The following is a 13,303-nucleotide window of genomic DNA, read 5'->3' on the forward strand; positions in this document are numbered from 1 at the left end:
TTCCAGCATAAAAATGCAAACTGCAAAGAAAAAGCTGATTATTTTTACAAGATCTTATTTTCCTTCAGAATTTTGCACATTCTATGTGAAAATCAATCTTGTTTTTTTCCAGAGGAAGCTATAACACCTTTTTTTCTTCTTCTTCTTTCAGCATTTCCCTGCAGATTTCTTGACATGAAAAAAAAACCCAAGTCTATTACAATGTTGCACCGTACAGCAGAAGAATTTTTTCCAAACCACATCTTGTGAAGCATGGCGCAGAAAATAAAGGCTTTAGGTGGTCAAATACTTGCAGACAGCCAAACTGTTCCCATGAATAGGGATTCACAACCAGCAGAAAACATTTCAGGGGATGTGACGTTTGAATTTTACAATTTTCAAATTTAGTATAAAAGAAATCTTTGCTCAAAGTCAAAATACCTATTATTTAGAGTGTGGCTTTTCAAGTGACCCAAGAATGCTTAGCAATATTTAATGGGGAAATTATTGCATGATTATGTTACGTGGAGCAGCGAATGTTTGCTAAAAATGTGTACAAAAGATGTTAGAAGATGATAGCACATATCTATTCTGTTTGCCCTTCTGGCACATAACATAATGTGCCGGCTCCCAGCTAAGGTCATAAAAAGATATAAATATATCTGCAAGCAATTTGCTCTCTTTTTGTGTGTGTGCAAATTGGGGTCCCGATTGCATCCAGCAACAAACGTCGATGGTGTCAAGAGCGGCGTACATTACGTGCAATGTTGGTCCTAATGCTCCCGACCTGGTCCTGAGCGTCACTTTTGTTTCCTGCCTGAAAAAAAACAACTAATGATCGGAGAAACGCATCGACCAGACAGACACACAGGCTCTAAAGCCCCGTAAGTGGTCGGACTGCAGCGTGCAGGCCTCAGCCCTGTGGGAGGTCAAATGTCCGCAAGTAGACTTCACGACATCACACACACAGGACACAGTGGAGTGATTTAAAATCCACTTCTAATCCCTAAATATTATGGATGGAGCATTTCATGCCACATGAAAGTGTTTTTGTCTGTTGTCAGACTCGTGATGTTTGGGTCCCTCCCGCATTCTTTGACTCCCCTTCACACACTCACGCATTCACTTGTCCATTAGCAGCCCGGCGCGACTGTTTTGTCACTTTGTGCTTTATAGTAAATTACCCTCAGGCATGCTGCACTCCGCAGCCAAATGAGGAGGCAGTTACTCTCTGTTGATTTTATGGTTGGTTTTATTATAAAGTGAATCTTTGTACCTGTGTGATTTACATCATTTTGTACTCAATTCCAGTAGTCTGACTTTATTGGCTTTGACGTATCACTTGTATTGAGTAGAGCAGGTTCTGTTTTTACTCTATCTGCCAAGTGCAACTTGTGGTAGCTGTTTGATGGTTAGCACATCCAGGACGTTATGGCCGCTGTTACAGTGCACTTGCATGAGGACAAAGTGGTAGGTGGAGCTGCGGTGGAAAAAGGCGGGAGGACGTGTTGATCACCGTTTGTTGGTTTATTCGCTATGTTTTGGTGAGTCCCTGCACTAAAATATCACATACAATAGGTTTCTACTTTTTGCTGTTGCATTCTACTTGCATTGGGGCCAAGTGCGACAGTAACAAGTAATATCCAGCAGATGGAAATGTAGCAACAGGGCCCCTCTCGCCAGCAGCATGGCATTGCACAGCATACTTTTCAATGTGAACATGCCAGATAGACATGTTTATTCAGCCTCAGCAGAGTTCTGTGCTCTACCGAGTACCGTTTTAGTTTAGCTAATTACGTATGTTTTCTAGACCGTGTAAAATACTAAAAATAGCACCTCAAATACGCAGACCTCCTCAGAGGCTTATACATTTCCATCCATCCATTTTCTGTTCCGTTTATCCTCACTAGGGTGGCGGGCGTGCTGAAGCCTATCCCAGCCATCTTCGGGCGAGAGACGGTGTACATCCTGAACTGGTCGACAGCCAATCGCGGGGCACATATAAAAAAAAAAAAAAACATTCGCACTCACATTCACACATACGGGCAATTTAAAGTCAGTCGCTCACCGTGCCGCCCTTATACATTTGTTCTGTGTTAAATGAATGAGTGAAAAGCTACGACCTATGATCGTTAGTGCTAACAGGAGGTAAACAGTCATCCAATCTAGATGCAATAAATTATAATAAGATCCTACAAAAACATGGAATTAAAATGGGATATCTGAGGATTTCACTGTGTGAATATAATTGTATTGAATCTAAATTTCAGACGGCTGCACGGTGGATAAAGTGGTCAACCTTGTGCCAGATAGAGAAAGCGACAGAGTATTGTTTTTTTCTGTGCTTTGGTCAAAGTAGCTTTTGTCTTTTTAAGTCAACGGGTTCAAGTCCAAGTGAAGTCACGAGTCATAGCTTTCCAAGTCGAGTTGCAAGTCTTTTAACATATTGTAATGTCGAGTCGAAACTCATCAAATTCATGACTCGAGTCCAAGTCTTGTGACTTGACTCCACACTTGTGCTGCTGACGAATTACAGTGTGTCTCTTCTTTGTGACACATCCCACAAAGTACTTGCGAAGAGGATCATCACCTTAAACAGAGGATCAACCTAATACAAATTCTTGTAATTTGCAAACAACAAATTTTAATTCGATGGTGATTGATCCACTTGATATAAAACTTTGCATATTAGTGATCGAATGAACTCTGAAGATGGGGAAAGGAGGTGGGGGGATTTTGACCTATTTTACCAACATTTGAGAGGTTTTACAGCAGTGTAAGCAAAATGCCACAGTGCGTTTGGGTATGAACACCTACGCTATGCATTCCTGTCCGTGTGTGATTATTTCACTCCAGGCCTACTCACATACACTTTCATTTTGATTGCTGCTCCTTCAAGTAGGCCGGCCGGTGGCCCGGGGCTGCATCCTGGTTCCAGGCAGGGAGCGCGGTGCTGTGAACAGGGGCACTGGGTGTGTGGCTTTGTCAAGGCCCATCAGTGTCCTTGCTCTACTTACTCTGCACCAACACTTAAGGATGTCTGTGTGGGTGTGGGTGTGTAAGCATGTGTGTGTGAGTGTGAGAGAGCGTGTGAGAGAGAGAGAGAGAGAGAGAGAGAGAGAGCGAAATGGGGAATGCAAGCAAAAGAACATGCTGCCATAAGGCTTTCTGGCTGAGATGAGACATTTATGTGCACTCAAATTCTTAGTGTGCGTCCAGTATGTGCGCGTGTGATAACACTGGAGATGGTCTCATTCGAGGGAGTCTTTTTATCTACTGTTATTACTGTGTGGGGGTGCGTATGTGTGTGTCACTGTGGTCCTAAGGCCTTTATTGCAGTTAGTTCAGTGGACTTCAGTGGAAAGGAAAGTACCTCACTTTCTATTTTTCTTTGGTTGTATCATGTTTTTCTTATAATGTGGGGACATGCATGCGTATTATCACATGATATGGACTAAGAACATGCTCATCATGTAAATCAGTATCATTTCAAGTGAATACATGCTGTTTATTTGGATTTACTGAGGCATGGTTGAACTTGGAAATCGGATGTAATCTATCTAATATTCCCTCAAGGTTGGAAATACTGTGTGTGTTTATGTGTGTGTGTGTGTGTGTGTGTGTTAGGTACACACTGCTCTAGTCTGTGAATGGATGTTGGACATTTGTTCAGGAATGACCTAAATCTGTCTCCCGTCATTATCAAAAAAGAGGTTGCAGGGAAGCACAAGTCACAAGTGAGCACACACAATGTGAGTGCAATATTAGCCCGTGTACTTTCATTCCACAAACATACATACAGTATATGGTTTTGATTATTGTTTACCACATTGTAATATTAGCCATCATATCAGCCCAAATATGACCTTCTCCTGAACCCAGTTCAGCTCAAAGCAGAACTAACCTGTAATCCTTCGACGGCCGTTTTCAAGGATTGCCATAAACACACGCACGCACGCGCACACACACACACACACACACACAGTTTATGATAGCAGCAGGCTGCATGATGCAGTTTAGCCTCAATCCTCCTTCCATTCCAGACCTTGTTGCCAGTTTATATTGAGCGGCCATCTTACTGTTGTTTCTCATGCTCCAGTGTGCATACATCACGTGTGTTTTGTACGCTGTAAACAGTCCACTGCAGTCTGCAGCGCATCGCACATTCACCAACGTTCAGCTCCATTCAGTCGTGTAGCCCGCCACTCTGTTTTGGGCGGTGGGGGAGATCGTCTCTACTGCATCATTTATTTAGGATTACTGAAAAGTGGCCTAATGTGCGTGTGTATGTGTATGTGTGTGCGTGTGCGTGTGCGTGTGTGTCTGCGCGTTTGTTTGTGATTTCAACGAGCTGCTTGTGGATAGAAGGATTACAATTGTTTAGTGGGTCAGTGGCCACTGTTGCTCCTGGGCTAACTATGGACTTATAACACACATTCAAACACATTTACCCTCAAAAAATGCAGACGTACACAAACCCGGCATGTCTCTTTGCTCTCTTTCACTCTCCAGCCATCGCTCCCTCCTTCGCCAGACTGCACTGGGCTGTCACCATGGTAACAGCAGATTGAGAGACTTTGCTGCTCGATTGCTCAATTGTTATCTCAGTTTCTCCTGCGTTCTGCTCTCTGTCGGTCTGTTATTCTGCCCTCCTCCCATCTGCTGCATTTCACGTGTGCCCCATAACCGCTGCGACTGCGTGTCATTCAACATCCATCCAGCACACACAAAGATGCGAGCGCACACGTTGTTATTTTGCACACGAGGAGAGGGTGCAGCGCCTCACTCTGCGTGGCTCACCTCCACCTCTGCTTCCTCCCCAGGCTCTCCTAACGCGGCTGGTGGTGTGACGACCCAACTCTTCCTTCCCGGCATGGCTGTGTCATTTTGGTTCTTGTGCGTGTGCGTGCTGACTTTGGCACATGTCACCCCCTCCAGCCAAGGTAAGCCTCACCACCCCCTGAGCAAGTATCATGTCAAGATATTGGCACCTGGGGAAAAAACTGAGATTTTTGGGTGCAAAAAAAAATACCAATGGACCCAGTGTCTGAGGTTTTAGGTGGACCGACCTCAGCCAAGCTCATCAAAACCAAGAAAAAGCCACCTATGCAAAGTTTTTGAAAGACAGTGACCTACATAAACAGAAGACTATGAACACCTTTGAAGTGTGGCCAAAGGGAGTGTTTTAAAGCTGCCTCGAGCTGCTCCTTAATAAAGCATCAGTCATTCAGCACCATGGAGAGTTACGACACACCGGCAGCATACTGATCACACCGCTGTCGTGTGCTCGCTTCAATCCTTGTTCGGCAACGACCTTTTCATGTGTACACACCACTCTGCTTGATATGAACAGCAGATTTGGGTAATGGGATTGTTTCCACTAACCCAGGTTTAGATGGCTTGATATGCCTTTTTGTATCGAATGAGGTCAGATACTGAAAATCCTACCTGGTATTTAGCATTTTGTTTTCTGCATTATTTAAGATTTGAGTGAGTGTGGCTTTTATTAAAATTCAGAGCTTTGTTCGGGTACAGGGTTTTTAAAACACGTACCTATTTTTATAAATTAGTGTTTGTTCTTAAATATGTGAGTATTCAAGTAACGGTGAGGTGTGGGATGACTTTGGACAAGAATGTACGACTGTCACTGTACCGATGGTACATTACCATGTTGCAAGATGGAATCTGGCCAGTCCCCAGTGCTTGGGAGAATGCTGACGATTTGATTTTCATGCTAGATGGGGCCTTCCATTGTTTCCATGAATGGCTGAAAACTCCCTTCCCCGGCAGAAGGTCCGTACGCCTGAACAGCCAGGAGTCACAACTTAATACACTTTTTTTTTTGTCAATTATGTGCCCTGTGATCGGCTGGTCCGGCTGCATTTTCTCAGAATAATAAAAAAAAGAATGAATAATGAGCAGAGGGAGTACATCTTTCAAACACAAAAGGCATACCGATCCACCATTCTGCAAGGCCATGCAGCTGAACAGGACAGGTTAAACAAAAAAAATATTCAAAGCGGGACGTTTTCCATGGGGAAAAAAACAAAACATAGTTTGCCAAAATATTGAAATCAAAGCCCAAAATGCCAGTTCTACAATGCAATATCTCCCATTACAAGTTTTGGTTTCTGTCCAAACATCTTTGATAAATACAACACATTTCATTCTAAAATACATTTAAATCCTTTATCTGCAATTTGTTGGTGTAGTACTCACAGTCTAATGTTCCATTTTATGAAATAGAACAATTCAAAAGCAGAACATCACTTTAAATATGTAAAGATGTAAATGAGATTGTAACCACTCTTATTTGTCCTTCACAGATTCCATCAACAGTGATCTTTGCCACTGAACATGCGTTGTTAATGCAAATGTATTTCTTCTTTTTTCTTGCACTTTCCACCCTCACTGTTCCACTCCCTTCATTCTCACATGGTCAGCCATGTCCCGGGCCGCCATGCCATTCGGACTGCTGCGCAGGGAACTGGCGTGCGAGGGTTACCCTATTGAACTGCGCTGCCCAGGAAGTGATGTGGTGATGGTGGAGACTGCCAACTATGGACGCACCGATGACAAGATTTGTGACGCAGAGCCGTTCCAGATGGAAAACACACAGTGTTACCTCCCCGATGCACTGAAGATAATGGCTCAGAGGTGTGTGTGTGTGTGTGGGTGTGTGTGCGTGTGCTTGGTCCTCTTGTTCGTGTCTTGCATAAAAGATGCAAATCGCTTTTGTCGCTATGAATGGATACAGATAAATCAATGGAAGCATCTGCTGTTTGCAAAATACTCCTGGCCAAACCTGTGTTCGACAAAACATTACACCCAGCAAATGCTTTTGTCGTGTGTTTGTGTGTCTGTGTGTGTGTGTGCAAGTGCAATAATCACTCCGGCTAAATCTGGCTGCACCATTAGCTGTGTACTCAGCAGTGTTTTCCTCGAAGAACAAATCAATATTCAGGGCGAGGAGACAAACGGACAGCCCTTTGCTTCTCCTTTCCTGTAAATTAGTCACCCTCCTTCTTTCTCTTCCTACTACATCCATCAATCTGTTGTGCAGGTGCAACAACAGGACGCAGTGTGTGGTGGTGGCAGGGGTGGACGTTTTCCCAGACCCTTGTCCTGGAACATATAAATACCTGGAGATCCAGTACGAGTGTGTCCCTTACAGTGAGTGTGCATCTGCATATATGTATCCATAGTGTGTATATAGCGTGTATGTACTGTAAAAATATTCAAACACACTATTCATATGAACAATGTAACATGACGACCACATGAGCATGTATTTGATTATACTGTATATTGCACACAAAGATTCACCATATGGGCAAATGTATTGGAACACCTGGCTATTACACCTATAGAAAGTGAAAATGTGAGAAAGTATGTCTTTGGTCCCCCTTTGGGGTGAAAAGAGCTTCCACACTTGTGGGAAGATTTTCTCCAAAATGGCTGACAATATCGGTTGCCGTTCAGCGCAAACAAATGTTTGGATTGAGATCTTTTCAGTCCGGCCACGTTTTTCAAGAACTGGAAGCACAGAAAATCAACAATACCCAAACGTCTCGGTAAGATGAAGAACCGATGAGTACGAGCACAACCACTGATTGAATGAATTGATTAAGTTGTGTGTCCCAATATTTTTTGTTCATGTGGTGTAAAACCTTTCTTTTTTTTGTTTTTGTTATACAGATTTTTATAACCTTTTGAATCCCTGAGATGCTTTCTCTCCTCAGAGAGTGTGTGAGTGCGTGCCTGAAATACAAACAGAAAGTCTAAGGAAAAAACTAGAGAACGGCATTTGCACACTGTATGTCGCCTGTGTGCGCGCGCGTGTGTGTGCATGGGAGGGGCGCACATGTGCATCCGCGTGTGCATGTGGGTGCGTTTTCTTTTCCAGAGTCACGCCAAGCCCAGGACTTGCTCTCTTTTCTCCACAGGAATTCGACTAAGGGATTGAGCGAAGGGGAGGAGGAGGGTGAAGGGTGCAAAAGTGGTGATGAAGGGATGTGGGGCTGGGGGACTGATTTGGGGTACTATAATGTTTGTGAGAATGGAACTCATAATCTGTGCAATTCTTTCTTTACTTTCTTTTTTTCTTCTCTGTCTGTCTTTCTCGCGTGCATTCTTGCTTCTTTCATTTCTTCTTTTCTTTCCCCCTCTGATTTCTCTTTCTTTCTCTCCCTCTTTTTTCCCCAATGCTTGAGTAGAAGTGGACCAAAAAGGTAAAGACAATACATTGTAGCATCTTGATCTCCTTACCCACCCACGCGCGGCTATTTCTCTCTTCCTTCTCTTCCTCTCGCTTACCATCTCTCTCTTTTCCTCCTACCCTAGGACGTTGTTTGTGGTCATGCTGGATGTTGCCCCCTTTTTTTCATTTTCTTCTCTGTTCCTTTTACCCCATTTTTCCCTCCATCCCTCGTTGTATGGAAATCTGTGCTTTTATCCAATTCGATGCAGGTTCTGCACATACTCGTTCCTTTTTCTCTCTACTTCTACTCTTTTTGCTCTTTCCGTCCTGGTCGATCTCATTGCACACGTCGGGCTGTATTTTCGTAGACGGCTTTTCCGGCGTATCCTGATCTTCGTGCAAGCGCAAGGTTCGCTGAGCGTGTTTGCCAATTCGGCCCGATTTACGCCGGTCACAAAAATACAGCCCATAAAATCAACAGCTCAACACTTCTTTCTCTTTCTTTCTTTCTTTCTTTCTTTCTTTCTTTCTTTCTTTCTTTCCTTCTTTCTTTCTTTCTTTCTTTCTTTCTTTCTTTCTTTCTTTCTTCATGCCTTCCTTCCTTATCTCCTTCCTTCCTTCTTTCTTCCTTTCTTTCTTTCTTTCTTTCTTTCTTTCTTTCTTTCTTCCTTCCTCATTTCGGTCCTTCCTTCATTTGTTGATTCCTTCCTTCCATCCTTCCTTCCTTCCTTATCTCCTTCCTTCATTCTTTCTTTCTTTCTTTCTTTCTTTCTTTCTTTCTTTCTTTCTTTCTTTCTTTCTTTCTTTCTTTCTTTCTTTCTTTCTTCATGCCTTCCTTCCTTCCTTATCTCCTTCTTTCTTCCTTCCTTCCTTTCTTTCTTTCTTTCTTTCTTTCTTTCTTTCTTTCTTTCTTTCTTTCTTTCTTTCTTTCTTTCTTTCTTTCTTTCTTCCTTCCTTCCTCATTTCAGTCCTTCCTTCATTTGTTGATTCCTTCCTTCCATCCTTCCTTCCTTCCTTCCTTCCTTCCTTCCTTCCTTCCTTCCTTCCTTACTCCTTCCTTCATTCTTTCGTTCTTTCTTTCTTTCTTTCTTTCTTCCCTTCATTCCTTCCTCCCTTCGTTCGTTCTTTCCTTCCTTCCTTCCTTCCTTCCATCTTTCCTTCCTTCCTTCCATATTTCCTTCCTTCCTTCCTTCCTTATTTCCTTCCTTCCTTCCCTACTTCCTTCCTTCCTTCTTCTTTATGCTTATTTTGCCTTTTCTTCTCCTATAGGCAGAGCCCCTTATTTACCATCATAGGAAAAATAAGACCAAATGTGCGTGATGTCTGGATGTGTGCTTACCAAGCACTGCTAATATATGTGCGTGTGTGTACTGTTTGTGTGTGCGCGTTTGTATGTTTGGGTGTATGCATGCCTTCTTGCATGCCAGCGTGTGATTGTACAGTAAACATGTGTCCATATATTTATTTTTTTGACATGTGGGTGGACCAATCTTTGTGCTCGATGTAAACTAACCTGCCCTCTCATTCACTTCAAGGCAAAATGTAGCCCCGCCCTCTGCGCCCCTGATTCTACCTCACACTGCACTAACCGACACGCTCACACACCTATAACATACTCACACACCTTTCATTGCAGTGTCCCGTTATATTACTCACCACAGAAACATACACACACATACACACAAAAACACAGACATACACTCACTTTTACGTCTCGTCTCTTGCTTGCCTTTTGAGATCAGCGCAGGTGTTTTAAAGCCCTCTGTGTCTCCTCTTCTTTGTCTTTCTTTAATCTCATTGCATCAACTGCATCTGTCTCAATGCAATTTTCATGCGTTGATCCATTTCCACCCACAATCTTTCCTCTCCCTCTCTCTCCCCCTCTCTCTCTCTCTCTCTCTCTCTCTTGCTCACTCACCATCATCCATCCATATCCTCTGTCCTCCCTCTCACATCCTTCTCTCTGACAACTCCCATCTCCCAGTTTTCGTCTGTCCCGGATCACTGCTCAGCATCCAGCCACCTTCCTCTCAGCTGGAGGCAGAACATCAGTCAGGGGCGTGGTGTAAAGACCCTCTGCAGGCTGGTGACAGACTATACGTCATGCCATGGACGCCGTACAGGACAGAAGTGCTGTACGAATATGCTTCCTGGGACGACTACCGTCAGAACCGTGTCACTACTACCTATAAGTGAGTGTGTCTAGGGAATCCAAGTGCCAATTTTGCTTAACACGGTGTAAAACATCTGCAGGTCTGGTTTTTACAGTTGTTCTTGATTGCTAAAACACATTTCTTGAAACCTCCACCCATGTTCTCAATACCCAAAATTCAAATCCAAAAATTGAAACTACATTCACAAAATCCCTGACTCTTCCTGCGAAACCAAACTATTGCGTCAAAACATATCCAGAGTCAATCAAAATGAAAAAAACACACTGAATAGACACATTACAGAAAAAGGAAAAACACAATGATCAGATCATAAAGCTGTACAAATAACCTTTATTGTTTCCAATAGCAATGCATTTTGCAAGGCAAAACAAAATCCTGTTTAACACTTTTAAAGAAAATAAAAACATAAAAAAGAACTAGGCCTACGAGTATAATGGAAAATGTATCTATTTCGATGTATAGTACTTTGTGTGTACAGCTCAATAGAGTCATACTGTAAACATGTAGGCAAGGAAAAAAGCAATTACCCGTTCACATCTCTGAATCTTCTGACTATGGCGGACACAGTGAATTTACTTAGGTTGGAGTTTGCATTCCCGCTTGCCTCATTGTCAAACTGTGACAAAAACATGTTCTATGAAAATTGCCCATATTTCATTTGAAATACATCATTGTTCTTTGTCTTATACTTCCTCCTCGACCACCTCTTACTCAGCCTCTGTCTCTTGGATCGTCGCTATCCGTAGTGAAACTTCAACAACCAGTGCTCCTTGACCTGGCTTATATGTGTGATCATTTTTAAGTTGTGCCGCGTTTGTTGAGACACGTGCGCTTTAACTGAGTTTTACTTTTGCTACCTGTGCTTACCACTGTGCAACACAAGGGCATCAGAGTACAGAATGTGTTTTAGTGGGTGAAAATGTGTGTTGTATAGTTGTGTCTAACTAGGTGAACACTGGCACTTATTCCATAGTAGGGTGTTTAAAAACATTGCCTGCAGAGAGAATTCCACCCAACAGCGACATTATATAAAATATCATTAAATATTGCCACTTTATAGTCTCCAGCACACTCCCTTTTCCATACTGACTGTGCAATGCATTTGTTATCCACTTCTGCCACTGACATCACACCAAGACATGGGGGGCGTGCCGATTTGTACCCCGCCTCTCGCCCAAAGATAGCGAAAATAGGCTCCAGCATGCCTGGGACCGTAGTGAGGATAAACGGTACAGAAAATGGATGGATGGAGATTGCTACTCTACTTTTCTATTGCAACATTGTTATAGAAAAAAAAAACAGATAATGTGTATTTTCTCCATTATCCCAGGCTGCCAAGTCGTGTAGATGGTACAGGTTTTGTGGTATATGATGGCGCCGCGTTTTATAACAAGGAACGAACACGGAACCTGGTCAAATACGACCTGCGGACACGCATTAAAAGCGGAGAGGCGGTGGTGGTCAATGCCAACTACCATGACACGTCGCCTTACCGCTGGGGAGGGAAGTCAGACATCGACCTGGCAGTGGATGAGAATGGCCTCTGGGTGATTTACTCCACTGAAGCCAATAATGGACGGATTGTGGTCAGCCAGGTAACACAAATTCCAAGGCAAAAATGGTGAAGGACAAGCTCCAGCAACATTAAAGAATTGTCTCTCATCTTTCCACCTCTTCCTCGTTCCTCAGGTGAACCCGTACACCTTGCGCTTCGAGGGCACGTGGGCCACGGGCTTTGACAAACGTGGGGCGAGCAATGCCTTCATGGCCTGTGGCGTGCTCTACGCGGTGCGCTCAGTCTTCCAGGACGACGAGGGGCAGGCGGACGGCCGTGTGGGCAATGATATGGTGGTGTATGCCTATGACACTAGCCGCGGGCAAGAGCTGCCCATTCAGATACCGTTCCCCAATCCCTACCAGTACATCTCTTCCATAGACTACAACCCTAGAGACAACCAGTTATATGTGTGGAATAACTATTACGTTCTGAGATACCCGCTTCAGTTCACGCCGCCACCGCCAACTAAAGGTCTGTTGATTCAGAACCTGGATTGATGTCACTTTGAGGATTGTACACACCTAAAGCAAAGTTTTCTTTCCCTCCAGGTCCCCTTTCTTCTCTGATGACGACCGTCCGCTCTTACACAGCCACAGTTGCACTGAGCCCCGTGCGGCCATCAGCCTCCCACCCAGTGGGCGTCATCAACCGAGGACCCTTTGACCAAAGGCCGATAACAGCTATGGTCCCCCTAACGCCGCGCCCCCCTTTGCGTGTCCCTTTGGTCCCGGGGGGACCTGGTCAATTGGGTGGATGTGAAGGAAGGGTGGCCCGAGGAGTACAGTGGCCCCCCACTCTGAAAGGGGAGACAGTGGAGAGACCCTGCCCCAAAGGCTCATTGGGTAAGACAGACAGACAGACCTGTGTATATGCGTGTTTGTTTGATCATGTCAGGGTTTTATTGTGTGCATGGTCGTGTACGTGAGTGTATGTGTGTATGTGTGTGTGTCTGTGTGTGTGTGTGTGTGTGCGCGCGCGCGTGTGCGTGCGTGTCTGTATCTTGTTTCCCTTTGAAATATAGTCACATGCCCTCTCTTTGAACTCCCTTTCACATAACAGAGAAGAAACAGTAGTTATACTTTTTATGGTCACGGTCCGTCAGCCCTTCCTCTCGAAGTGCAGCTGTCTTCCTCAGTCCTGCTCTGCCTCAGAGGAAAGGAGGACATTTTGTCTGTTGCACATGGTGTGCCTCCTAATCCTGTTTTATGGCTAGATTTTGGAGTGAAGTTAAATTGGGGAATAATTTCCTATCGTAAGTGAAGTGGCCTAGTTGCATCGAATTTGCAGACCTGTAAACCAATGCAATGAAACAGCATTTCTGCCTTTCACGGACTAATTATTCTGTCCTATGACTTGCCCTTCTTGAGTGTTTGTGGCTGTCTTGTTCTACAG

At 44.0% G+C, this 13,303-nt stretch overlaps 1 protein-coding gene across 5 annotated transcripts in view; it reads left to right on the forward strand.

The window, feature by feature from the left end:
- LOC133403683 (adhesion G protein-coupled receptor L1-like) overlaps positions 1 to 13,303 on the forward strand; it is a 34,130-nt gene that overhangs the window by 7,896 nt on the left and 12,931 nt on the right. For 4 of the 5 annotated variants that reach the window (XR_009768723.1, XM_061678811.1, XM_061678812.1 and 1 more), the window contains exons 3-10: positions 4,803 to 4,922; positions 6,423 to 6,636; positions 7,043 to 7,152; positions 8,196 to 8,210; positions 10,164 to 10,371; positions 11,684 to 11,948; positions 12,043 to 12,382; positions 12,460 to 12,753. Coding sequence is in view for 4 of the 5 variants with exons in the window: in XM_061678811.1 (XP_061534795.1) it covers positions 4,803 to 4,922; positions 6,423 to 6,636; positions 7,043 to 7,152; positions 8,196 to 8,210; positions 10,164 to 10,371; positions 11,684 to 11,948; positions 12,043 to 12,382; positions 12,460 to 12,753 (1,566 nt within the window). In the remaining variant the exon portion in view is untranslated. Of the gene's footprint in view, positions 1 to 4,802; positions 4,923 to 6,422; positions 6,637 to 7,042; positions 7,153 to 8,195; positions 8,211 to 10,163; positions 10,372 to 11,209; positions 11,583 to 11,655; positions 11,949 to 12,042; positions 12,383 to 12,459; positions 12,754 to 13,303 lie in introns of those variants that run through there. The other variant, XM_061678813.1, reaches the window with a different exon arrangement.

Source organism: Phycodurus eques, chromosome 6 (assembly GCF_024500275.1).
Source record: "Phycodurus eques isolate BA_2022a chromosome 6, UOR_Pequ_1.1, whole genome shotgun sequence".
In the NCBI taxonomy this organism is placed as follows: domain Eukaryota; kingdom Metazoa; phylum Chordata; class Actinopteri; order Syngnathiformes; family Syngnathidae; genus Phycodurus; species Phycodurus eques.